The 25432-nt window shown below is 40.1% G+C and overlaps 1 protein-coding gene across 4 annotated transcripts; it reads left to right on the top strand.

The window, feature by feature from the left end:
- Window positions 1-166: 166 nt before the first annotated feature.
- Window positions 167-25054, top strand: PAIP1 (poly(A) binding protein interacting protein 1). Of its 4 annotated transcripts, XM_074932154.1 has the most exons (12): window positions 167-441; window positions 2212-2329; window positions 5863-6044; window positions 8669-8857; window positions 13506-13618; window positions 16257-16368; window positions 17273-17398; window positions 19632-19738; window positions 21086-21203; window positions 21339-21393; window positions 21958-22051; window positions 23734-25054. In XM_074932154.1, exons 2-12 carry the CDS (start codon window positions 2299-2301, stop codon window positions 23825-23827), a joined length of 1221 nt encoding a protein of 406 aa, XP_074788255.1. In that variant the 5' UTR covers window positions 167-441; window positions 2212-2298; the 3' UTR covers window positions 23828-25054. The 4 variants fall into 4 exon arrangements, with proteins under 4 accessions (XP_074788255.1, XP_074788253.1, XP_074788256.1 ...); XM_074932152.1 differs by lacking the exons at window positions 167-441; window positions 2212-2329 and adding an exon at window positions 4201-4639; XM_074932155.1 differs by lacking the exons at window positions 167-441; window positions 2212-2329 and adding an exon at window positions 4657-5070.
- Window positions 25055-25432: the final 378 nt, after the last annotated feature.

The raw sequence follows: 25432 nt of genomic DNA, 5'->3' as shown, positions 1-25432 counted from the left end.
CGAGACGGGACGCGGCGGGGGCGGGGTTGCCTCCCGCCAACCCGGAAGGAGTGAGCGGAAGGCGGAGGCCGGCGCCGCGGCGTCACGTGGCGCCCCTGTTCCCCGCTCTACAAGAGGGCGGCGGGGGTGGGGGGGCGGCTGTCACGTGGCCCCTGTCACGTGGCCCCCGGGTGCTGCCGGCAGCTCGCGCCTCGGGCGCCCGCGTGCGGCTGAGGGGCGGCCGGGCGGCTCCCCCCGCGGCTCCTGCGCCCTGCCCGGTGCCGCGGCGCCGGCGGGGGGCTTCCCGCGGGAAGCGGAGGTGTCGCTGCCGGGGCTGCAGTCGTCGCAGCCGTTGCGGGCCGCCAGTGACCGAGGCGAGGAGGCGAAGGACGAGGCGGCCGGCTTGAGAAGAGGCTTCTCGAATCGTGGCGGTTTAGCGTGGGGAAACGCCACAGCATATAGGTGGTATCTTCTGTATTACTGTCGTTATTGCTTGAAATGTGTAGTAAAGCAGTGATCTGGTGTGAGTGTTGGACTTAGAGTGGTAGATATAATACAAGGGGGTAGCACAAGAGGAACTCTAGCAACTGTATAAATAATGTATGAATCCGTAGAGAACGTGCTATTAAAGAGACAGCTTACCAAGGACAACTTGCTAGGTTGCCTATTGCCTTTATATCTTATCTTGTTTCACATGCTCTGTAGTTTCTAGGTATGACTTTGATTAGTTGATTGACATCTGTATAATTGCTTACACAAAATTGTCAGAGATGTCACACAGCTTTCAGTCTCACCACTCGTTGATTATGACTACCGGTGAAGTTGAGCACTGAAGACATGAGTCTCTGAGAGCAATTAATAGGATACTCCACTACTAGATGTTTGGGAGACTACTGTGCTCTTAAATAAATTTGTGGGAAAGGTTCTGTTTAGAGTTACAGCTTATGTGCTAATAATATATGTGCCTTATGTTTTTGGCTTAATAACCATTGACTAGTGCAATGACATGCCTTGTCGGTATGATAGGGATCAGCATAATTGCAATTATTAAAAACACGTTCAGTTTTAAATGATAGAACCAGCCCTCTCCATTTTTCTAGTTAGAAATATGTTTTCAGCATAAAAAGAAAAAAAAACACGTAAAAGCACTTGTGGTCTGAGTGGACAAAGTAGCAGCTGGTGGTTTCTCAGCACCAGGCGCTGCTGATGTGTACAGTGTTGCTTCTTAATTAAATTTTAGGCTATAAGGTGTTATAAACTGAATTCTTAAATTTGGCTGAGTCAGAGTTCCCAATTTCTTTATTTAGCAAGCGGCAACAAGCAAAACAGCGCTGGGCGGCCGGGGAGTCTCCTGCTCCAACAACGGACCGCACCCTTCAGGGCACTCTGTTTCAATCTTATACTACAAAGTATTACATAGTCATTATACACCTATACATATTCATTACTTGAACCCGCCTACTCCCTCTTCGTATGGTAATTAGCTTATCAGTCCTTTACGCTTGCACAGAAGTTGTTAAAACTACGGTCAGGGGTCTTCAAATCGTGGGGGGCGGTCTTCTGGGAGGAAGGCCGTAGGTCCTCCTCACAGTGTACGTTTCACCTCTCGCTTGGAATGTGATGATCCTCTGAGTTTGCAGAGTTCTTATCAGTCTAGGCCCAGTAATCTCTTTGCATAATGAGATTCATGGTCGTGAACATCCTCCTGTTTTATTCAATTATGTGCCTGCAATTCTCCACATCTTCTGAGGTACAGATGCTTCCTCTCTTGTTGTGTCCCCCCCCCCCCCTTTCCTGTCACTTTTTTTTTTCACACTGTCATGTTAGTTCAATTAAGCATTTGCCGTTAGTATTACACAATATGCAATAGTTCATATTACAGTTCGCTGAATTTGATGAACAGACGGTTTACCACCTATCACATAAGGTAACACGCTTAAGACAAAACAGGTAACTCCCCTAGTGGATACTTATAAGTGGTCATAACTGCATTTGGTGGAAGTTCTGATCCAGTCATTGGGTGTTTAGGATGTGTTTTGCTAGCATAGCATCTCAGGTTTTCTGCTATTTGGTCTGGGAGGATTGAAGTAATTGACAGTGCTTCTGGTATTTGGGCTGGAACTCTAAGCACAATTTTAGGCGTTGCCTAAAGGGGTTGACTATTGTACATAGTATTTGGAGATTGTAATTTTGGATTTAACTGCCTGATTCTTTTTTAAATTTTTGTTTTAGGTGTCTAAACTGGGGAGGAGAAATTGGGTTCTCAATCAAACACAGCTGCTCTCATGCAGACTTCAGTAGGGCATCTGTAATGAAAAGATGGATATGGAATCACATTCCTCTCTAAATGGTAAGTAGTTGCCAAACAATCGTTAAATTGAGATAATATGGAATATCTGCTAAGTGAGAATTCACATTTATCACCAAGGGTTAAAAGTTATCTGGTTCAATAATGATAACTTGAAGCATTTAATTCCTAGTAGGAGTATACCTTCAAGAATGAGATTTGCTTCCTTGAAAAACTGGCATGCTGAAAAGTGATACCAGCATACAGCAGAGATTTTCTTAAAGCCTAGGATCCTGAGACCAGTGATTTGAGAATTCAAACTTCCTTTTTCACATTAGTGTAAACTTTTCATTCTCCTGTTGGTAAGGTAAAGTCAACAGATGTGAGCAGAGGCTTTCAATCTGGGTCTGAAATAACATAGAAACACTGAAGATTTTTAATATAGTTATTTTAGTAAATTATTTGTGATCTTTAAAGGGTTGGCAGTACTGCTTAAATCTAGTTTTGACAACTGTTTACACAAGAGAAGTCTTCTGATTTTTTTTTTTGAAGACTCATCAAAATCTACACTCCCATTTCAGTTGGAGAGTATAGGTTTATTAATTTATCACTCCTCACTTTCAGTAAGCGTTGCCTGGGAATACTTTTCCCATATGCCTAATTAATTTTAACTGTGTCACACTTACTGTCTGGCCAACTTTGTATAGCACCAAAAATCAGTCCAATTCACGCCTTGGGGAAATAACAAACATTACCCCCCCTTATTAATTAGAAATGGTAAAATGTAATAATAACCCGAAGAGGAACATTACTTCTAAAGGCACCACTTTACAATGCAATTGGATTCTTTTTGAGACAGTGCTATTCTCATTTTTTTATGTTTCAATAATATATACTTGCATATTTTTCATCCCCTCTTGAGTGATGAACAGAGTTTGACCCACCACCACACAAGCTGTGGCTTTGGCTATGGAAGGAGCAGGTGATGAGGGAGATGAAATACAAATGTCCCCAGCAGAGGATCAGCTGAGGTGTGCTCAGGGCACCCCAGATCTCTGTTACCATCCTCACATTGAAAACTGATGGTGATCGGGAGTTTGCAGAGCAAGTAGAGCTTTGAAATTGAATAAAAATTGGTGAATTGTGAATTGAGTAATTTGTGGTTAATGAGGTAATATTAGCAAAACACATTACGTGGCCAGGCTCCCTCAGTTAGTTCCTATCAGCATGGAAGGTTTTAAAAATTAAATCAGAAGAGCGTTTCTTACCGTGTCATGTGTAAATTGTATGTGAAAATACATTGTTCTGAACAAACACATTTATATTAGATAGCCCTAACAGTGCAGTAATACTGTCACGTTGGAGGCTTAACTTCGTGGGCTTAAATTTAGAATCAGGTGTGCAGCGTTTCCACACAGGCCCCGTTCACGTGGAAGCAGCAGCACACGCACAGTGCCGCCTGGCGCACCTGTAGCTGCCGGTCTCGGCTGGGCGCAGCTGCGGTCTCGGGCCTGTTACGGTCGCCTTGTGCTGCTTGTCCCTATGGGGAAGCAACAACGGGAATCCTGGCGCTTCGAAAATGGCGTTTCGCAGCTGCCGTGGGTTTGAGGCAGGTGTACACCCGCGGGCCCCGCACCGGCTGCTGGGGCAGACGAGCCCCGCGCTGGCCGGTCGCCAGAAGTCGATCCCGTGCTGGGGGGAGGGGAACGCTGACTAATCAGTTCTGAATATGCGAGGTTGACGACGCGGCCCGACATCCGGGCGAGAGCCTTTAACCCGCGGCAGCCGGGCCGGCCGCGGCAGGGCCCGCCGACCCCCCGCCCGCGGCGGGGCGGCCCGGGGCGCTCTCCTCCCCCCCCCCGGCGGCGGCTCCGCGCCGAGGTTGCTATGGCGACGGGCGCGGCCAAGCCGCGAGGGGGCGCTGTCCGCCGGGCCGGGCCGCGACCATCGTGGCGGTGCGTGTGGGGGGGTGAAACTGAAAGTGAAGGGCTCGGGCCGCGGCGAGGCGGGGCCGAGCTGCCGCGCCGCGCCCGGCCCCTGCGGGCCCCAGCCTACCCCTGGGCCCCAGTCCGCACCCCGCGCGGTCGCCGGCGCCCTCCCATGAGTGGATGAGCCGCCCCGGCCTGAGCATGTCGGAGAGTTTCGACCGAGCTCCGGGGGCCGGACGAGGCCGGGGCCGGGGCCGAGGAGGTGCCGCTCCCCTCAGCGGCACGGGCGCGGCGCAGAGCGGGGACTGGGCCTGCCTCGGGGGCAGCAGTTCCCACAGCTCCGGCTCGGCCGAGGAGCAGCAGCAGCAGCAAACGGGCGGCCTCTTCCCGCAGCAGGAACCATTGCGGCCTCCGAAGACGGCGCCGCTGGGCACCGGAATCGCAGGTACGGGCCGCCGCGCAGCGGCCCCTTCGCCGCCCCCCTCCGGAGGCCCCCGGTGTTGAAGATGTCGGGGAGGAACCTCCTGAAACCTGCCGTGCTCCGCTCGCTTGCCCGCACCGCGCTGCTCCTGCTTCGGCTGTCGCTCTGACTCCCTGCGGCCCCCCTCCCCCTTTCCCCCGGCTTCGCCGTGCTCCCACTGAGACTGGAGGCGTGGGGCTTCCCCCCACCTGCCTCCGGCCTGGCCACGGGGACGCGTTCTTTCTCCCACCCCCGCACCTAGGGGCAGAGAGGTTACCGCGGCCTGAAGGCCACACTCTGCGCACCCCGGGCACCTGCCTGTCTCCTCGGCACTGCACGGACATGAGTCGCGCAGGGGCACCTGCACCTTTCCTCGGAAGAGTGGCCGTGTTTCTGGGTTATGGGTCTGTGGCCAGGTAAAGGTGTGATGTTGTATTGCAGCGGCTCGCAGCACCTCTCCGTCCGTTCCCCCCTTTCTGTGCCCTCACATACGTGTGTGCGTTTTATCCATCTGTTAATCTGACCGCAGATGGTCTCAGCCTTCCCCTTGTTGAAGAACTCCAGCCTGAAGGTTTGACAAAAAATAAATACAAAGCATTGTTTGTTGGTTAGCTTTTGCAGGTAGGTATCAGTTTCTTTTTTCAACGAACTTGGGAACTAATCTATAACAATACATTTGGAAAATGTGGAAAGTTTTAAAAACACTGTTTCATTGAATTTTTTGGCAGATGGCGTACGACAACAATGATGGTTAAGCGTTTTTGAGGATTATGTTTAAAATTAGTGTTGTTGAAAGTTAGTGATCTCTTCCATTTATTGACCTTCAAAGTCTTGCGTTTGTATCTGAAATCTATGAAAAACCCACAAGATGACTATGTGTACCGTGAGCAGGTTTACTAGTTTCTCAGGTTAGCTCTTTTAGAAAACACATTTTGATGGGAGAAGAGAGCTCTTTTTTCCTTCCTCTCCCTTTCTTATGGTCACATTCACTTGAACGTTGTGTTTTCTTTCTGTCATGTAGAAGGACCTCTAGAGTTTGCTCGTGAGAACTTTATCCATGAACAATAAAGATAATATATTTGAAGTAAACTTGAAAGTGTATTTATAGTAAACATATATTTAAAGTAAAAAAAATTATGTGTGTACACTGTGCGAATGCATACTAGTTTAGCGATTCCTAAGAAAAGCTGTTACCAAAATCTTTTCAGACCACGTGCAACAGACAGGAATTTCATCTGGATCACAAGATAAAGTTTCAGTTCCAGATTCTGGACAAGAAATGGCTGAACCTCAGGTGACTGTGGCTCCTGTAGTAACATCAAGGTTGTCTGTTAAAGCACCTGAGTTTTATCCATCAGGATACAACCAGAACTTCAATCAGAACTTCACAGTGAGTGTTTATCTTCTCTTTTTGGTATATGCCAATTTATTTATATTCAAATTAGCAGTGCTTCCTTGAGCTCTTGTATATGAGGTACCTTGAATGCTGCATTTGCTAAAGAGATACCAAAAATTCCGATGGTAACCTCCAGAGTCACAGTCAGAATGTTAAGTGATAATGGGTGAATATTAGGGTCTACCTGAGGGCCTTTAGCATGGGATATTTTGCTAAAGCTTGTTGCAGATAACCATATTCATTGTTGATTACACCCAACATCAGAGTAAGCTGTCTTTTTGATGACTGCCTCTGTTGTAGTTATACCTACACTGCATTTTAAGTAAAGGCTTAGTTGCACTTTTACGCAGATTTCACAGGTTTTTGAAGCAAGTGTGGGAGAGAGGTTGAATTTCATAGCTTTTCTGAGCACAGTATTTACCTTTCCCAGGTTCACTGTGTCATGGTATAATTGGTCATGACTGCCTAACTTAATGCACAGTCATGTGTCTGAATTCGTTCAGTAGTGGTGTATCATCAGAGGGAAAAATAAGTAGGGTGATGATCATTCCTCACAGTTACCTACCCACACACCTAATACAAAACATATTTGCAGCCAAACTAAGGATGATCTCAGATAAATATTGTAGATGCATCATGTAATAGAAGTTGGTACTTCTTATTTTGTACTCCATTGTCTTCTATGTTATTGCTTCAGTAATTCTACTCCAGGGAAGATGTGTGAATTCTTGGAATATCCTTTTGTTATGCAAGCAGCCAAACTCTGGTACTATATATAAACAGGTGGGAATATTACTTTTACAAGTACCATCAAGTGATAGAAAGCAATTATACTGAAACAAAAAAAATTTTAATAACTTACAGAAAAATACTTGATTTGAATGCTAAATATGGTGGTTTGGTGTTCTGAAGTCTTTTCCTCACCAGTAAAATTGATGTAATCTTAATGTTACCAGCTTACTGAATAGAATTGCTGTTCTGGATCATAAAAGCCCATAGCCAACTGTTAACAAAATGGCAACATGAACATGCTTCAGTGAATGGATGACCTTTGGGAAAAATAACTACTGTGCCCCAGTACATACTTTCTATAAATGAAAAGATTTCAATTTCAAGACCAAAAAACCCCACCATTTGGAATGGCATACCTAATGCATACCTATAATTACAAAGTTTTGAGGCCAGCAATGTTGCTTTTCAGCTGTTTTGCAAAATCTCACAAGCATGTGGGAGTTCCTGGTTGCTATGTTATAGGAGTATACTCTGAATGTGACTCATCTATTAATAAAAATACCTCTTAAAATGCTAGCAAAACCTAGGACACTTGTTTGGAAGTATGTTGCAGGGATATTAATTTCATCAGATCATACTGGAACAGTGGTGCTTCCAACTTTCCTGCTTCCACTATAATGAAGTTTGGTGTTTGTTACTTTAATGACTGAAATAATTTCATAAACTGGGCTCACTTGCAATCACAGAATGGTTTGGGTTGGGAGAGACCTTAAAGACCATCTAGTCCCAACCCCCCTGCCATGGGCAGGGACACCTTCCACTAGCCCAGGTTGCTCCAAGCCCCGTCCAGCCTGGCCTGGAACACTGCCAGGGAGGGGGCAGCCACAGCTTCTCTGGGAAACCTGTGCCAGTGTCTCACCACCCTCACAGGAAAGAATTTCTTCCTTATACCACATCTACATCTACACTCTTTCAGCTTAAAACCATTACCCCTTGTGTTGTCACTATACTCCCTGATAAGGACTCCCTTCCTATCTTTCCTGTAGCCCCTTTAAGTACTGGAATGCCACTGTAATGTCTCCCCAGAACCTTCTCTTCTCCATGCTCAACAACCCCAACTCCCTCAGCCTGTCGACGTAAGGGAGGTGCTCCAGCCCCCGATCATCTTCATGGTCTCCTCTGGACGCGCTCAAGCGGGTCCATGTCCTTCTTGTGTCAGGGGCCCCAGAGCTGGACACAGCACTGCAGGTGGGGTCTAACAAGAGCAGAGCAGAGGGGCAGAATCCCCTCCCTGTGCCTGCTGGCCACACTTCTCTTGGTGCAGCCCAGGATACGGTTGGCTTTCTGGGCTGCGAGTGCACACTGCTGGCTTGTATTTCTCCCCCTTCTGTGTATTTTGGAGAACTGTACCTGCTATGTAAACCTAAAATACTTTGACACAAATTTTCAGTTATTTTCCTTCTGCAGTTTGTGTATCTGCCACCACAATTCGTGTGTGCATCAGGACCAAGAATGGGTGTTGAGCCTCATTTCAGTAGATTTATTCTTAACAGATAATACTTCCTTACTAGTTTGTTATTTGATCTTTCACCCAATTTGGCAAACTGTTTGATTTCCTTCTAGTCTCTCTTTTGATGTGTTGTGCTGGGAGACCCTAATCTATAAAAATATGTTACCTAGTTCTTCAGATCATAGGGTTACTTGAGTTTTCAGATGCATTGAGGTCTGTGCTGTCTAAAAATGTTGAAGTGAACTGTGTAGTAAAGATCACTATGAAGTATGCAGACACTCAAGACTGAGGGCTACACGGTTATTTCTGGAGATAGTAACTGTAACATTATTTTAGGTTCCTTTTAAAGAGCCTGTGTATTCTTTCACTGTCATAGGATTCTTCCTTTGAAGATAGATATGATGGCTATCTGACTTTGGCAGAATATGTACAAGACTTCCTAAATCACCTCACTGAGCAACCAGGTTGCTTTGAAATGGAAATAGAGCAGTTTGCTGAAACGCTGAATGGCTGGGTCACTGCAGATGAAGCTTTACAAGAACTTGTTGAACTCATCTATCAGCAGGTAACCTGTGTATTCTGTCTTATAACTTGGATATTATGCTTCTCTTAACTAGTGTCCAAGATAGGCATACCAGTATTATTTGTTATATAATTGTATCTACATAGTCTTTTAATGGTTCAAATTTTTCTTTTTAGACTGAAACATACAGGGGAAGATTTTGCTTAGTAAATTGAAATAGTAGCTCAAGTGTGGGGTACCTGGATGGTTGATTAATTTTCCCCAATTTCTTCTGTTTCCTTTGTTGTGTATTAGGATCTCCTGGGTCACATGCGGGAGTTGAAATTACAGCACTTAAAGGGATTTATATTTGAATTTGTATTTATATAGTACAGATTGAAGAAACTCTTAAGCAATGTCAGTGTTGTATAGTTTTATTCTATCCTGGAAAAAAAAATTATAATAAGATAGCAAAGAATTAAAGGTATTTAAAAAAAAAATTACCTATTGTACACATCACTGTTTTGGAAATGCTCCTTTACTGGCAGGATGTCTTTCTTCATTTGAAATATACCTATTTCAGAACAGCATAATTACAAGAAAGGAAAGCTCATCTAATGGTAACTAGGTGCAGTCCCATTTATGACCATGAAAATGAGGACAGAGACCTTGAGCTGAACTCTGTACTAATTGGGGGAGCCATTGGAAAGAACAGCTTAATATGTGTTGCTTAGCAAACGAGCTGCTGTTACTGTCTTTTGGGCTTACTGTAGAGAATGAAGTCACACTTTTGCTTGCTGTTCATTACATTGCATGTCTCTCAATTTCCAAGGCTGGTTGCCTCCAAATCTTCCTTGAAGAATGCAAACTCTTACTAACCTTTTCTGTGCAGATACTTGCAGAATATTTTTATCTGGGGGATGTGGAAGCTGCCTGGCTGCTTGTACAAAACTGTGGTCTTAAGTTTGTTACTATTGTAACTAATTCAGAACAGTTTAGTTAGACATTAAGATTACCTGTGCTGTGTTTGGAAGGATCATTTTCCCATCCTTTATTTGAACGCACAGGAGGTAGTTAAAAATAGTGGAACATATTCCATATAACTTTATTGGAAGAAAAAAAAAGAGGAATTTATCCTATTTTTAACTTCATATTTGTTAAATACATGGATTCTTATTTAATGTGAGTCTTCTAATGTTATCATAGACTCATAGAGAGGTTTGGGTTGGAAGGGACCTTAAAGATCATCTAGTTCCACCCCCCCTGCCATGGGCAGGGACACCTTCCACTAGCCCAGGTTGCCCAAAGCCCCGTCCAGCCTGGCCTGGAACACTGCCAGGGAGGGGGCAGCCACAGCTTCTCTGGGAAACCTGTGCCAGTGTCTCACCATCCTCACAGTGAAGAATTTCTTCCCTATATCTAATCTAAATCAACCCTCTTCCAGCCTAAAACCACTGCCCCTCGTGCTGTCACTACACTCCCTGATAAAGAGTCCCTCCCCATCTTTCCTGTGGCCCCTTTAAGTACTGGAAGGCCACTATAAGGGCTCCCCAGAGCCTTCTCTTCTCCATGCTCAACAACCCCAACTCAGCCTGTTCTCATAAGGGAGGTGCTCCAGCCCCGTGATCATCTTCATGGCCTCCTCTGGACGTGCTCAGGCAGGTCCGTGTCCTTATGTTGGGGGCCCCAGAGCTGGACACAGCACTGCAAGTGGGGTCTCACAAGAGCAGAGTACGGGGGGAGAATCCCCTCCCTGTGCCTGATGGTCACACTTCTCTTGGTGCAGCCCAGGATAGGGTTGGCTTTCTGTGCTGCAATCGCACATTGTTGGCTCATAGTCAGTTTTCCATCCATCATTGCCCTCAACTCCTCCTCCTCGGGGCAGCTCTCATTCTCTTCACCCCTCGGCCTGTAGTGATTCTAGGGATTGCCCCGACCCATGTGCAGGGACCTGGCGTTTGGCCTTGTTGAACTTCATGATGTTTGCAAGGACCCATCCCTCCAGCCTGTCCAGGTCCCTCTGGATGGCACATCCCTTCCCTCCAGTGTGTTGACACAGCTTGATGTCATCAGTGAACTTGCTGAGGGTGCACTCAATCCCACTGTTCATGTCACCAACAAAGATGTCAAACAGCACTGGTCCCAACACCAGCCCCTGAGGAGCACCATTTGTCACTGCTCTCCACTTGGACATTGAGCCATTGTCCACAACTCTTTGAGTGCAACCAGCCAGCCAGTTCCTTATCCACTGAGTTGAGTGGTCCATCCATCAAATCCACATCTCTCCAGTTTAGAGACAAGAATGTCACGTGGGACAGTGTCAAATGCTTTGCACTAATCCAGGTAGATGATGTCAGTTGCTTTTCCCTTGTCCACCAGCACTATAACCCCATTGTAGAAGGCCACCAAATTCATCATGTCACTTCTTCCTTTCTCTCCTTGCTTAAAAACAAGTCCAGTGTTAAGGTTTTCTGTGCTTTCCTCGATTGAGAAGCATTGAGTGTTACTAGTCTGAAATGCAAGAAATAAAACAATACAAAAATGCTGTGCTGGTATTCAAAAGCATCTGACTACAGTTGTGTATGTCAGGATAGGATAGCGTTCAAGTGTAAGTCAACTACACTTATTCTTCTGTTCTCGGCAGAGGTTCAAGTATTTGTGTTTCCAGACATCACAAAACAATTAAAATCACTGAAGTGTATTTATAAGCATCTGCTTCAGTGATGTTAATTTAACCCAGTTGAGCCAGATTTACAGATGCTAGGTTGTGAAGGGAAAAGACTGAAATAAAGGAAATGCAAGTCATGTAGAGGCTTCCCTTCATCTGTGTGTCAGGTGTCTTAGCCTGTCTTAATACACCCTGTTCTTCCTAATCCATTTATGTCCCTGGACAGAGTGAAGTGCCAGTTCTCTTGATTTCCAAAAGTTGGACACTATTGCCTTCATAGCTTGGGAATCTTGACTGTTGTACAGTTAATACTGTGGATTGTTCCTGTTACAGCAACTAAAATTTCTCAAGATATATATTGGTAGATTAGCCTTCATGCTTAGATTATGACTTGAGTCAGCAATAAACTGGGATTACCAGCAACAGTGATTCAGGGAAGGTGATACTGCACTGTAGTGATTGTTATTAAGAAGATTTAAGGTGGGGGTTTTGGTCTGTGTGCTGAGTTCATTAATATCTGAAATTTAATTGTTTCAGTGTTTGACGCAACCACAAATACAGACCAACTAATTAGGAAGATAATGTTTGCAAAATAGAGATGAGGTTTGAAGAATTTGTGTGTGTGTGTTTGGGTTTTGGCTTTCGGTTTTTTGTTAGGAAAGGGAAGTGTAATCTAAGTGATGTATTTTGCCTTATAAAAAAGGGACATCTCTTCTAGTCCAAGCAACTGACTGAACCAAAGCTCAAAAAAGATTGTTAGCTATTTCACATGTCTCTTATTGGAAATTAAATGTATTTGACTATCTCAATTACTTCAACTTGTGTCTTCCAAAGACACTTCCATTTTTTTCCATCAACTTCATACACACAGTGCAGTTACATTAAGTGGATATATTTCTCTGCTTGTAGAAGGTAACTAGATATAATGCATTGACATGCTAATGGAAAGAGGCTTTTTTTCAAACATATTGGTAGCAGAAGCGTGCAAACACATCTGTAGTGCTGATAGATGATCAAGATGTAAAAGGAATGTTTGAAGATAAAGCCATAGGAGAAGTTTAATGAATCCTTATTATCCCTGTTTTCTTTTTGGCAGAGCTGATGGAGTTACTTACACGAGAACCTCTTTTCCCTGAAATTGTATCTGAGAAATAATGTCAAATTCAAGTGTTGTTAGAAGAGAGTTTAAAATAAGTGAACAGCAATAAATTGCCAGAATAAGAGGGTGTTCTGCGTTAAGATCTAGGAGAGGTTGCATGTAGACACTGTTGAATTCCCAATTACTTTTTTCTACCTCTTGAAATATCAGATTTTAAGCAAAGTATTTTTCACACAGTGTATAACCTATGTTATGGAATTTCATTCCTACTACCTGTTTTTAGATTTTAAAAATGTAAATCTTCGACAGTAACAGGACTTGTTGTAGAAAAAAGGACCCATTGAAAGCTATTAACTGTAACAATAGTTTTAACCTCTGAATCAGGAGTTTGTTTTTCTGCAGATCGCTGGACCATGTACAGGAGAAAGTATTTATCTTTTCTTGCCCTGTTCTTGTACTCTTTCCCTGGGCATTCAGTACTGCCAAAAATAGATTCTCAGATAAATAGCTCATAGACTGAACGAAGATGACTTTTTTGTATGTTTTAATGTACTCATTGCTCCTTGAGAGAGTGCATGTCCTTGAAAAAGTGTCTTAACGTTCACTGTTGATTTTTTTGTATGAACAGTTTGTAAGTGACTTTCAGACATTCTTTAGTTGTAGGTCATAATGGAGAAGTAGAGTTGAGGACATGTGGCATAATGGTGGTTGTTTTCTTAAAGCCACAAATCACAGTGTAATGAACTTTTAAGTACTGAAATGCATATAGCAAAGTGTTGATGAGATAAAGAAATTAATATGACAAATAATAATTATTAATGTTCTGCTCTTCAGTTGTCTCATCAATTGTTGTTAAAGTTTTCAATGATGCTTTTAAAGATCTTTCCTGATAGCCTAATTATAAGTTTTATGAATAATCTATTTTTCCACTTTTATTTTGGAAGGCCACATCTGTCCCAAACTTTTCCTACATGGGAGCACGGTTGTGTAACTATCTATCTCACCATCTAACCATTAGTCCACAAAGTGGGAACTTCCGACAGTTGTTACTTCAAAGGTCAGTATCAGTATGTCATTTTAAGTCTGACTTTTTCAGGTTACATGTCTTCGTATTTCGTATGTAACTCTTAACCTCATGTGAAAAGACATATATATTTAAAAAAAGAAGTTTAGACTGAGGATTATTGAAGAGCACAGGTACTGGATATCAAACATGTATGGTTTTAAATATGAAAATAGGACTCTCTTTGAAGTTCTGTAGGATCTTTTGAACTAAGTACCTTAGAGTGATCTAAAATTACATGGTAAATTTGAAAGCTAGTCAACTTTAAAAAGTACTGAATGTACATATATGTACTGTACTTGTCCATTGTTAGGACTTACTTCGTTGTGGTTTTTTCTTTTACTTACTTTTCTGGCTGGAGTTGCTGTATAAGGTTCATTCACTGGTCAGCTAACGTATGAAGTAGGTGCATAAAATCCAGAAACATAAATTTCTTCAGCTTTCAGTTACTACAGAATTCTCTTGGTTTATGGTTTAATCATGATTAGACTTTGCAGTTCATGAAAATGCAGCATTTCTTAAATAGGTATACTTCCTTTCAAATCTTACCGCATGATATTTGAAGTAGTAGTACACTTTAATACTTCAGAATTCTTTCAGAATTAGCCTTTTTTTTCTCTAAGGATTTCTGGATTTCTAAGCTTCAGGCTTCCTTCTTATTTTGAAAGTTTCACTTTGTCCACCTATGTTTAGGAGTAAAAGCATGATAAACCTTAACTGCAGTGTATTCTGATGATCTTTTATCAAGAGTGGTACCTTATGGAGAAGCTGAAAATACTTATTTTTTCCCGTTCTCCCAAAGCAGATGAGCCTTTTTGCCTTCAAAATTACCACTCTTCTGGTTTTTTAACTATGCATATTACTTGAACATGAAGGGAATCCCTGTTAATGTTGGATTATCTGGTTCCTTGTTTTTAAAGCCAAACCAATAGATAAAATTCCTTTTAGTACTCTAAAGCCATGAATTTAAAGTTGCTTATATTTTTATTGCTAATATGGAATAAACAGCCTAACAATATGACCACAGAGACATCCTCTTTCTGTTTCTCAGCCCAGATTTCTACCTTGAATTTTGTATTTCAGCTCCTTAGATTTTTCAGTCTCTCTGGTGTTTCTTAATCCATTACATAACCATTGACAATATATTAGAAGTTGTCTGGCTTTTCTTTTATTTCAAATATTTTTTTAATTATGTTTTTGACCTGCTATGTAAACTTCTGTATTTTTGGCGCAGTTGTTGAATACTAGAAAAATTACCTCACTGCCAGGTTATCTTAAGCCTCAGTTATCTGTATTTATATCTAAATTATAGAATCATAGACTCATAGAATGGTTTGGGTTGGAAGGGACCTTAAAGACCATCTAGTTCCAACCCCCCAGCCATGTGCAGGGACACCTTCCACTAGACCAGGTTGCTCAAAGCCCCGTCCAGCCTGGCCTGGAACACTGCCAGGGAGGGGGCAGCCACAGCTGCTCTGGGAAACCTGTGCCAGTGTCTCACCACCCCCACAGTGAAGAATTTCTTCCCTATATCTAATCTAAATCTACTGTCCTTCAGCTTAAAACCACTGCCCCTCATGTTGTCACTATACTCCCTGATAAAGAGTCCCTCCCCATCTTTCCTGTAGCCCCTTTAAGTACTGGAAGGCCACTATAAGGTCTCCCCAGAGCCTTCTCTTCTCCAGGCTGAACAACCCCAACTCCCTCAGCCTGTCCTCATAGGGGAGGTGTTCCAGCCAACTGATCATCTTCGTGGCCCCCTCTGCATGTGCTCAAGCAGGTCCATGTCCTTATGTTGGGGGCCCAGAGCTGGACACAGCACTGCAGGTGGGGTCTCATGAGAGCAGAATAGCAGGGGAGAATCCACTCCCTGTGCCTGCTGGTCACACTTCTCTTGGTGCAGCCCAGGATACAGCTGGCTTTCTGGGCACCAATCGCACATTGCTAGTTTGTAGTCAGTTTTCCATCCACCAATACTCCCAAGTCCTTCTCCTCAGGGCTACTCTCAATCCACTCATCACCCAGCCTGTATTTGTGCTTGGGATTGCCCTGACCCATGTGCAGGACCTTACATTTGGCCCTGTGGAGTTTTGAGAGGTTCATAGAGGCCTATTGCTATCCCTTCCCTCTAGAGTATCGACTGGACCACACAGCTTGCTGTCATGAATTATGCATCACTGTCACTTAAAATAGTGAGGGAAAGAATTTATCGAACAAGCCATCTAAGACAATGTGGGCAACACCCTGAATGAGGGAAAATGTCTTCCAGAGTATTTCTAGTTTATTGCTGTGGATGTTTGGCTGCCTGTGTTAAACTTTCTGGACTCTAATACATAAACTCTGTGCCTGACTTTTACAACTTTTACTTGTAATTTGCTCTGTTTCATTTTGCTTTCTTAGATATCTCAGTGCTTGAAAACATAATCATGTAATTGTATGTATTCATCCAAAAGGACACAAATCCACAGTGTCTTTGAAGTCCTCTCATTTCCTTCACAAATCATACTTCCCAGCTTTCAGCATTTAACAGTTTTAATGCAGTTCATAAGTTCTTAGCATTCTACTAATTAAGTAGCATGTTACATATGCCGGGATGTCTACAGGTTATATGGTTTTATTTTAATATTTACAGGTGTCGAACAGAGTATGAAAACAGAGATGAAGCTACCAAAGGAGATGAGACTACTCGAAAACAATTTCATGCCTTTGTTCTGTTCTTAGCTGAACTTTACCTTAACCTAGAGGTAAGAAGAAAGTTGCATGTCAGGTGGTTCTTCATTAATTTTTTTGTTGTGTTTAGGTAAACACTGAAATGGAATATAATTTGAGGTGCATTTCTAAAGGGAGAGGGGAATAAAGTAAAAGAACTTTAGAACAGTTTTATTGTAATATATGTCCAAGAAACAGAAACAAAAAAGGGATGAGATTGTTAGAAGTGTATAAAGATTTTAAAAAGAGTGTAAGAATTGATAAAATGAACCAACCATAAATCACCTTTGGAATTAAGCTTTTCATCTTTTGTTTTGATTGGCAAAACTCCCAGATGACTACACTTAACGAACATAGGTAATGTTACAACCTAACAGAAGCAGGTCAGGATCAATAACCCATGTAATTCAGTATTCAGCCACTAATAGGAGCTATTATCAAACCCTTCAGGAAGATCTGGAAATGCTCAAAATGAGCAATTAAAAATGCAGACTTTTAAAGATACTTCATCTGGAGGTTGAGTCCTTGGTTTATGCATGAAGCTTGAAATTTTGTATTTTAAATTGGGTTTTCATATCTGGTATGTACAGAAGTGTGTATGTACATGTAAAACTTCTTTGACTCTTGTGAGTTCAGTAAGTTCACTAACTGCTGTAGTGTACTTAAAAACATATTTTTGACTGGATTATTGCAATGGTTCAATTTAAGCAAACACTATAAAGTGCTAGACATGCATTGTTATGTAGATATAATAATTGTAAAGATCTTACTACTCAAAGTCTGTGTTCTAAAACAAGTAGTTTTTTACAGTATTTGGCATATTCTTCTAAATAAAGAGCTCAACTGTGTTGATCACAAACCAAATCATACAGCATTCAAAAGAGAAAATGTGACTAAATTTCTAAAACTCTTAGATTTTTTTTAATTTATATTTTGCAGATTAAAGGAACAAAGGGACAAGTAATGCGAGCAGAAATCCTTCAGGAAGGCCTTCGGGAATTATTAAACGCTCTTTTCTCTAATCCTGTGGACAGTAATTTGATATGTGCAGTGAAACTGCTGAAGGTGAGACAGTAGTTTTCAAAGGAAAAAAAATAACCAGTTTTTTTAACCTTCCTGCCTTTGGGAGGAGTGGGGGAAACTGCAAATGAGGAAGTGTTTATAGGGTTTTATCCATTACATCAGCAGCAGAGTAAGCTGTACTTTTCCTTAGTACCATTATGAAATTGATCCAACAAAAAAGTAATGTACTACTCTAAAAGTAGTATGTGAGACCATTTACGTACATATACTGAAGCCATGGTGCAAAGGAATAAGCAGTCCATTCAGGTCTCCTTTTGCTGCTTCTGGTGTGGGAGAAAACTAACCAACTTGAATGAATTGTGAGGTTTGGACATGGTGTTTGTTCTGAAGGACAACTTCTTGCAGCAAAAGGTTCTTGATCTCAGTTATTTCATACTTTATTGTCTGCATCATTACTACTGTAGAAAAATATGTATTTCTCTTTCATAATGAAAAACTTCTTTGCTCTTAAGTTTTACTTTCTCTTTGAAAAATTGTTAGCCTCTGTGCAGGGAGAAACTTATCTTCACTAGTCACAGTTATACTCGTAGTTGGGAACACAGATTATTTTAGGAGTGAAGGTTTAAAACTAAGCAGTATTTTTCTGGTTTGTTTCTGTTTTTTTGTGGTTGGTTGGTTTGTTTTCCCTCATTCTTCCCACTTCCTCCCACTCCACTATTTTTAAGACTCTTTTACCTTGAATTCCAGTTCTGGCAGCTTCTTTTGATATGGTAAATAGGGAACAGAGAAGAGGTTTTACATCTTCCAACTTCCCTTTATTTGAAGTCTGGATATTTCAGCAGGTTGCTTTATAGCAACTGTGAAGTTGTGTTCAATGAGCACATTCACTCCTGTGGTCAGTCCTTATGTTGGCAGTGCTTCCCTGAGGCAAGGTCCACTGAAGGACCTTTCAGAAAGGGAGTACACAAATCAGGAAAGTTTCCAGGACTGCTGTTCTGCTGTTTTTTATAATCATTCTCCAAAGAAGATAGAGGTATCACTGTTTCTGTGGATATTCTTGGAATACTTATTGTCTTCACAGTGTCCATTCTAAAATAAGACAGCGATCTAAATTATTTTGTCATGTTGATCAATCTAAAAGGTGTTACAAAACAGATGGGGTTTTTTTTGAATGCAAATGTTTTCCGATGTCTTACAGTATGTTCAAATGTCGGAGTATATCTATAGCTACATTGGGCTACCTCATGAATCCTTGGTTTCACTACTGAAGTAATAAATGTCTCCTGTTGTCTCTTCCATTTAATATAGTGATAGATACAGGTTCTTCATCTGTTTTCTTTGCAGTATGTTTATTTTTAATTAAATCTTCTTGGTGCTGTTATCTAATCATCTAGGATAAAGGTAGGACTGCCGTACAAAACTGGGAATACCAAACAAGTGCTGACTAAGATGCTTGCTTTTGTGTTTGCATTTTCTACCTTTGTATCATCGGGTGCCATTCCAAGCATCTTGGATCATGTACTATTTATGCTGAGTAGATCAGGAATTGCTATTGACTGATCATAATAGCAAACTACTTTTTTCTGAATTAATTCCTGCTGTGCAGTGAAGTACCTATTCTTGACAAAAGCAGTTCTAGACTGCTGCTAAAGCTTTCTCAGCAGCAGCTTCAGCCTCTCAGATTTTATGTATTAAAATTCAGGCTGGCTTGGTCACGTAATTCTTGACTCCTCATATATACCCAGATTAAATTCTCTGGTATGTCAGATGCTAGCTAAGTTAACTGAAGTGTTTCTAAAGTTTATTAAACTATTTGTTAGGCATGCTGGTGGCATCGTCTGCAAAAATAAGGTCTCTTTTTTTGTAGCATGTACTTAAGTAAGATCTGACAGATGTCACTGAAGAGTTGTTTCAAAATCATATTTCAAGACTGAAAGGTGAGAAGTGGCTGTGAACTTCTACGTAACAAAAACTGGACACAGAGCTACCATACTTTCTGCAGTCTAAAATAAACGATTTACAAAGTCTGTTACATCTTAAAATCTTAAAGTCTGTTAAATGTTATTCTTAAATAGCAAAAAGATGTAGGTACTTGGGAGCTTCAGCCCTTAGGTAGTCACACAGTGTATCTAAATGTTATGAATTGTTACAGAATCTCTTCTACTGACAGTTTATTAAAGTTTTGTAATTGTCTTTAAAAACAAAACAAACAAACAAAAACAAACAAAAAAAAAAAAAAAAAAAAAAACACCTCAAACTAATCCCTTGTCTTTAGTTGACAGGCTCAGTTTTAGAAGATGCCTGGAAAGAAAAAGGAAAGAATGATATGGAGGAGATGATTCAGAGAATTGAAAATGTTGTATTGGATGCAAACTGTAGCAGGTGAGAAGATAAATTTATCTGTCTTAAAAATCTTCAGAACAGTGAACATATCCAAAACATTATCTTTAGAAGTTCTGTTTATGAAAAGTAAGGTGATATTTGAGTCACTTCCCATGTTAAAAGAAAAGTGTTTTTCAGTTAAAGAGGTTTTGAGGGTGGTTTGTTTTGTTTTTTTCACTTTTTTATATTTTATCTTTTAATACAGATGCATGTTCTGCATTAATTTATTGGGGGTTTTTAGCCTTTTAGGTCTTAATCTTCTGTAAGTGCTTTAGGCTCTAAGAGCAAGTACACAAAGAGACAATAGTGACATTATCTCATAGTTTATACTTTTAAACCTGAATTTAACAGTATTAAATATGTAATAGTATTAAATGTATACAAATCATTATAAATGTAAAAGCAAAATGGAATATTCTTTGTGGCGGTTTGTTTTTTCTGGAGAGCATTCCTTTTTGGCAAGGATCTTACTGCAGTCTGGAAGAAAATGAGAGGTTGGCTAATGTATTCTGCTTCTCAGTTTGCAATCAACTGATTGCATGAGGTTGTCTGATACTTCTGTACTTCATTCTCAGCTTCTTGCAAATTTAGTAAAAACCTATAGAAAGGGTTCAGACACTGTGACCTGATCTCTTGCCATACAGGAGGAGGCCAACAGGTAGCTCATAGCATCTGTGGGTTGTAATTGAGCTGCCCCCAGGGATGATGTGGAAAATTTTCCTTCAAAAACCAGAGAAAATTGGTAGTGCAAACTGAGGCTTCAAAGACACAGAAGCACAAACTTATTTTAATAGAGAAAACAACTGAAGATTTTATTTATTCCTTGATAAGACTCTTCTTCACGGACTTGCTTAAAAGAAGAAAGCAATTTCTCTTACTTTAAGGATGAAATGTGTGGTGGTATCCACTGTATTGGAGACATGTCTCTCTGTTGAACACAAAATTTAAGAGGGCTAAAGTTAGGAGCATAAATCAGATTATTAAAAAACAATTTGAAGGTCATCCCCTGTTTTCCCAGTACTGTCCTTTTCATCAGGAAAGGATTTGTTCCTCAACCTCTGCTGCAGGTTTGGTATCTTGATAAAAACTGTAGCAATTTCAGTTTTGCACAGGCTTCTTCGTTTACCACAGAGGAGATGGAAAGAGTGAATATCTCATAATTGATACATAAAGCACCTAGACTTGCAGGGGAAAAAAATAACCAAAATTATCTGCAGAATGGACCAATTTTTATCTGTTTGAAGCTTTTTGGGGACAATTTAACTTAATATTTGTAAAATAAGAGAAGCCCAATATCTTGCTTAGCACAAAACATTGTAACTTTTGTGGTGCTTCTCTTTATTTCAGAGACGTGAAACATACGCTTCTGAAACTAGTAGAGCTGCGATCAAGTAACTGGGGTAGAGTTCATGGAACTTCTCCACATACAGAAGCTACCCCTGAAAATGACCCAAACTATTTTATGGTAAGAATTTACAGACACTTCAGTTCCTTAATTTAATGTGAATTTAATTTGATTCATAGGTAATCATATTGCTGAAAACTACAAACAGCTGTGTCTCTTGAATGCATATAATTTTCTGTATAACTTTATTCTCAGAATGAGCCAACATTTTACACTTCTGATGGTGTTCCTTTCACTGCAGCAGATCCAGGTACGTCACATGCTTAGTGTAACTGCCTTCTCAGTGTTCTTTAAAAAGTTGTTCTTCAACATCTTAAACTTGTACAACTTAAAAAACCAAAATTATATCTGAATGCCCAGGTTTGTGTCACACGTGCCTTATTCTGCATTAAAAGAAGGTAAATACTTCAAATGCAGAATATGTATTTCAGTTAAAGTGGTTCAGAAGAATTTGTGCCATAGTCCTCAGCACTCGGTGTTTCCAGTAACCCAGAAATCTTTAAGGCTTCTTTTGCTTCTCTATTGTCAGTTACAAAAGGGTTTGTTTCTTCCTTGGTTTCCTTGTTTTCTGTCATCTGAGCACAATGTGCCATGACATCATTTGAGGTAAAGACATCTGTGACTACAGTTCTCTGGGAAGTTCAGTATAATTCTTAGAGGTCAATTGATGTCCTGAGAAAACAATGTAGCAGGATTTTTTTTCTATAATATGTTTCATGCCATTTATGGTTTTATTAAATAGGCTATTTTCAAACTGTATAGATGTATGTTAATTCAAAGGGCTAGTCTTATTCAGTCTCTTTCACTCTGCCAGATTACCAAGAAAAATACCAAGAGCTGCTTGAAAGAGAGGATTTGTTTCCAGATTATGAAGAAAATGGAACAGACCTATCAGGACCTGGAGATCTGTATGTTTTCTTCTTGAGTGATAGTTTTTTTAATACTAGTTATTTTTACTGCAGACTTAGGAATCCAATCCTGACCAAAATGAATCTAAATAATATAATGATTATTTAGCTGTACAATGGAAGTTATGTATTTGTTTGACTGTAAGCTGGTTTGTAATCACACAAGTGTGAAATACATTTTATATTTATGCAGCTGAGTAAGGTAATTAAATTATGAACATGTACAAACAACTCTCTTCAGTATTTAAAAAAAAAAAATTGCAAGCAGAGTGAAGCACCAGACGTTTCAAGTGTTCATAGTGGGGAAACCTGAATTCATTTGACTGATGCACATACACATCCCAGCTAGAGACAATTACAAAATTTTCAGAGTCTTTCTAAGAGAGGAGGTTGTTAAGTTTCTCTCCTCAGGATAAGTAGTATTCCCTCAATTAAATGGCATAGAACAGGAAAAGCAACCTTAATGGCAAAGGGGGAAGCAATATATGGGCATGTAGTCTGACTTTCTGACACCAGTTTATAAGAATTCAATAGGAAACCAGTAAAAGAAATGTTGTCTAAAATAAATTGCTCTGAGCTTTGTACCCACCTTGAAGGAGGACTTTCAGATCATGATTTGATAGCTAAGAACATTTTCAGTGTTGTGTTTATGTGTGATTACAGTGCTGGTCTAGATCAATATTTTTGTTAGTAAATTAGAAAACTTTTAGCTCATGCCTGGCTGAGGGGGGTGGCAAGAATTTTGAAAAATAAATCAGAGATGTCATGAGATATCAACAAGTTCATACCAAGGGGAGAAAAAGACCCATGTGAACCTCTTTAGGAGATTGAATTAAATGGAGCAAAATGGAGACAGCCAGCCATTAAAAAACCCAGCAAATCCAAAGAGTGCCATGTGGAAGACTGGAGTCAACCTTCTTGCAAGGTGACTGTGGAACCTCCTTTGTTGAAGGCTTAAGAAAAGCTTAGACAAATGTATGCTGATCCTCTTGTCAGCTATTTCTCATGACTGACATCAGTTACTCAAGTTACTTCCCAATATCTGTGGGGAGAAAGCATGCTGAAGTGATCCCCATCACTTCCCAGCTTTATTTTGAAACTCTAGTCTCCACTACATGCAATACTTACTATCATTAATGGGATCCAGACTTTTCTATGGCCTAAATAAGACAGATGTTTTCCAAAAGACTGGTTACTATATAATAGAAGGTAATATAATGCAGGTACAGTTGGGAGATGAATAAAGATTGCCTTCTTTCATATAACAACAAATAGGAATGCAGGTTTTCTATACAAATATATTCTTTGAGTAGTTTGCATCCAAGACAGTTGATGAACCACAAATTATGCCAATATGATGCTAATTACGTTTTTTGCAAATATATCCATACAGATGCATTATTAAATTTTGGGAAGCTTGGATTGTATTATTGTATTTTCTATCATCTCAGGTACTATTTCTGTCTTTTAAACTGGACAGAATAAGATGATCTAAAATGGTGACAAACACTGTAGCTATTTTTATATATCTGTGCTGCTTTGAGGTTTCTGTTTTGTTTTCCTAAAACTCATTATTTTTTTCTGATATTTATAAAGCTCTTGTTTTATTCTTGATATCTACATAAATGTTTCTGAAAATCTGTACATAAACTTAACATCTTTGGTGATTTTTTTTTTTAAAGGTATTTTGATGACATCGACGATGAGATGGATCCAGAAATTGAAGAAGCATATGAAAAATTCTGTCTAGAATCTGAACATAAGAGAAAACAGTGAGATGTTATACTTAATGTTAGTTTTTGAAGCCAGTTTAGGCATGGTTAGAATACAGGGGGACACAATGTTTGTACCAAAATAAGGAACTTGAGTGTCTGAAAGTACTAAAGCTATACAATTTCCATTTTGTTTAACAGAATCTGCCAAAAATTGTAAACTTATACCCTGTAACTTAAAATGTCGTGTATATATCATAGTTTATTTTATGTACAGGTATATGAACAATGTTTTGGCTGCAATTAAAATTATTTAAAAATTAATCATAATTGAAATTAAAATTTAATGGGGAACTGTCCCATAAAATTTCCTTTGAGGGACAAAAGGGAAGAATAATTTGATCTAAATTTAATTGCTTGCTTGCTTGTTTTGGTTTATATTGGAACTTACTCATCCTTTTTACCATATACAAGATATCAAGATACCTGGAGTTTGTTTTTTGTTTTTTGGTTTGGGTTTTTTTTTTTTTTGCTAAGGAGAGTATGGTCCAGACAGTGATAGGAATTTTTCTTTTCTGTAGATCCCAAGTGAGGGTCCGGACTTCTTTTCTGGAATAAATATGTTGTATGTTGATATGTGAAAAAACAAGCAGTATTTCAGAATTGGTGTGCTTTCAAGATCTTTGGTTCATATAAGCTTATTTTCAAATTCTACAAGCAAAAACTATCCTTTAAGTTGTTGTGTTCTTCAAGAGTATATGAATAGTTATGTTTAATCCATGCTTCTCAAGGGTATGTGCAGTGCTTGAGGTTTGGGGATTTTTTTGGATTTGTTTTTTTAATGTACCTAACATGTCTAACCTTCCAGCAACCCTTGTAACTTTCTCCGTTCTTCTAATTTTATGTAGTTTAATTTTGTAGTTGGTGTAAATTCATGTATTTCATAAATGTTAACATTCTGAAGCCAACTGCTCTATTTTGACCCTATATAATCATTCTAGTTTTCCTAGATTACTCCATTGTTGTTGCCAAACTCAGTTGTACTGTTAACTGTTACTGGTTAGACTGAGTAGAACTCCTTACCAAAAACAATTGGAACTATTTCCCAAAAGTTACTTACTATAAAGAACGCGTTGTAAATATGCATGTAAATAATTCTGTTAATATTTCACTGTTACTTGTTTGGTTAAATAACTTGTGCATCTGCTAATAAGAGTGACTGTTTTCTGGATGTTTATTTAACATACTTACTTAGGTTGGAGTTTTGGAAAATAAAATTTAACTAGCTTTGTTTCCTTTGGTATAATTTCACTACCTTGTCTCTTTGCTTTAAAAAAAAAAATAATTTTTGGTCCTTCTATCTACCCTTCATTTAACACTCCTCTTTTTTTTTTCTTTACACAGTTGCAGGGAGTATTACCTTTTAATGCTCACTGGAAAAATAAAATTTATCAAAGGACAGTATGATCATAAGAACTCTATTAGCAGTTCAAAGTCTCTAGACTAAAATTCAGAAATTAGAAAAGTGAAAATCAGATTTTCACACACACATTCTCTAACGTTAGGCATATTATTCATACAAAACTTGTAATCCAAATACAGGTCAGACTTCCTGCTGACTTTACAAGCAGGTGTCTTGTGGAAAACATATTTACTCAAAGTCCCAAGG

The sequence above is a fragment of the Athene noctua genome, chromosome Z (genome assembly GCF_965140245.1).
Source record: "Athene noctua chromosome Z, bAthNoc1.hap1.1, whole genome shotgun sequence".
Lineage (NCBI taxonomy): Eukaryota > Metazoa > Chordata > Aves > Strigiformes > Strigidae > Athene > Athene noctua.
The sequence above is the reverse complement of the archived record's forward strand: the minus strand, read 5'-3'. Positions and strand labels throughout refer to the sequence as shown.

Coding starts and splice junctions, on each gene's coding strand:
- PAIP1 (XM_074932152.1), top strand. CDS start 4,375: ATGAGCCGCCCCGGCCTGAGCATGTCGGAGAGTTTCGACCGAGCTCCG. Junction 13,619..16,256: donor CGACAGTTGTTACTTCAAAG/GTCAGTATCAGT, acceptor TAATATTTACAG/GTGTCGAACAGAGTATGAAA. Junction 16,369..17,272: donor AACTTTACCTTAACCTAGAG/GTAAGAAGAAAG, acceptor TATATTTTGCAG/ATTAAAGGAACAAAGGGACA.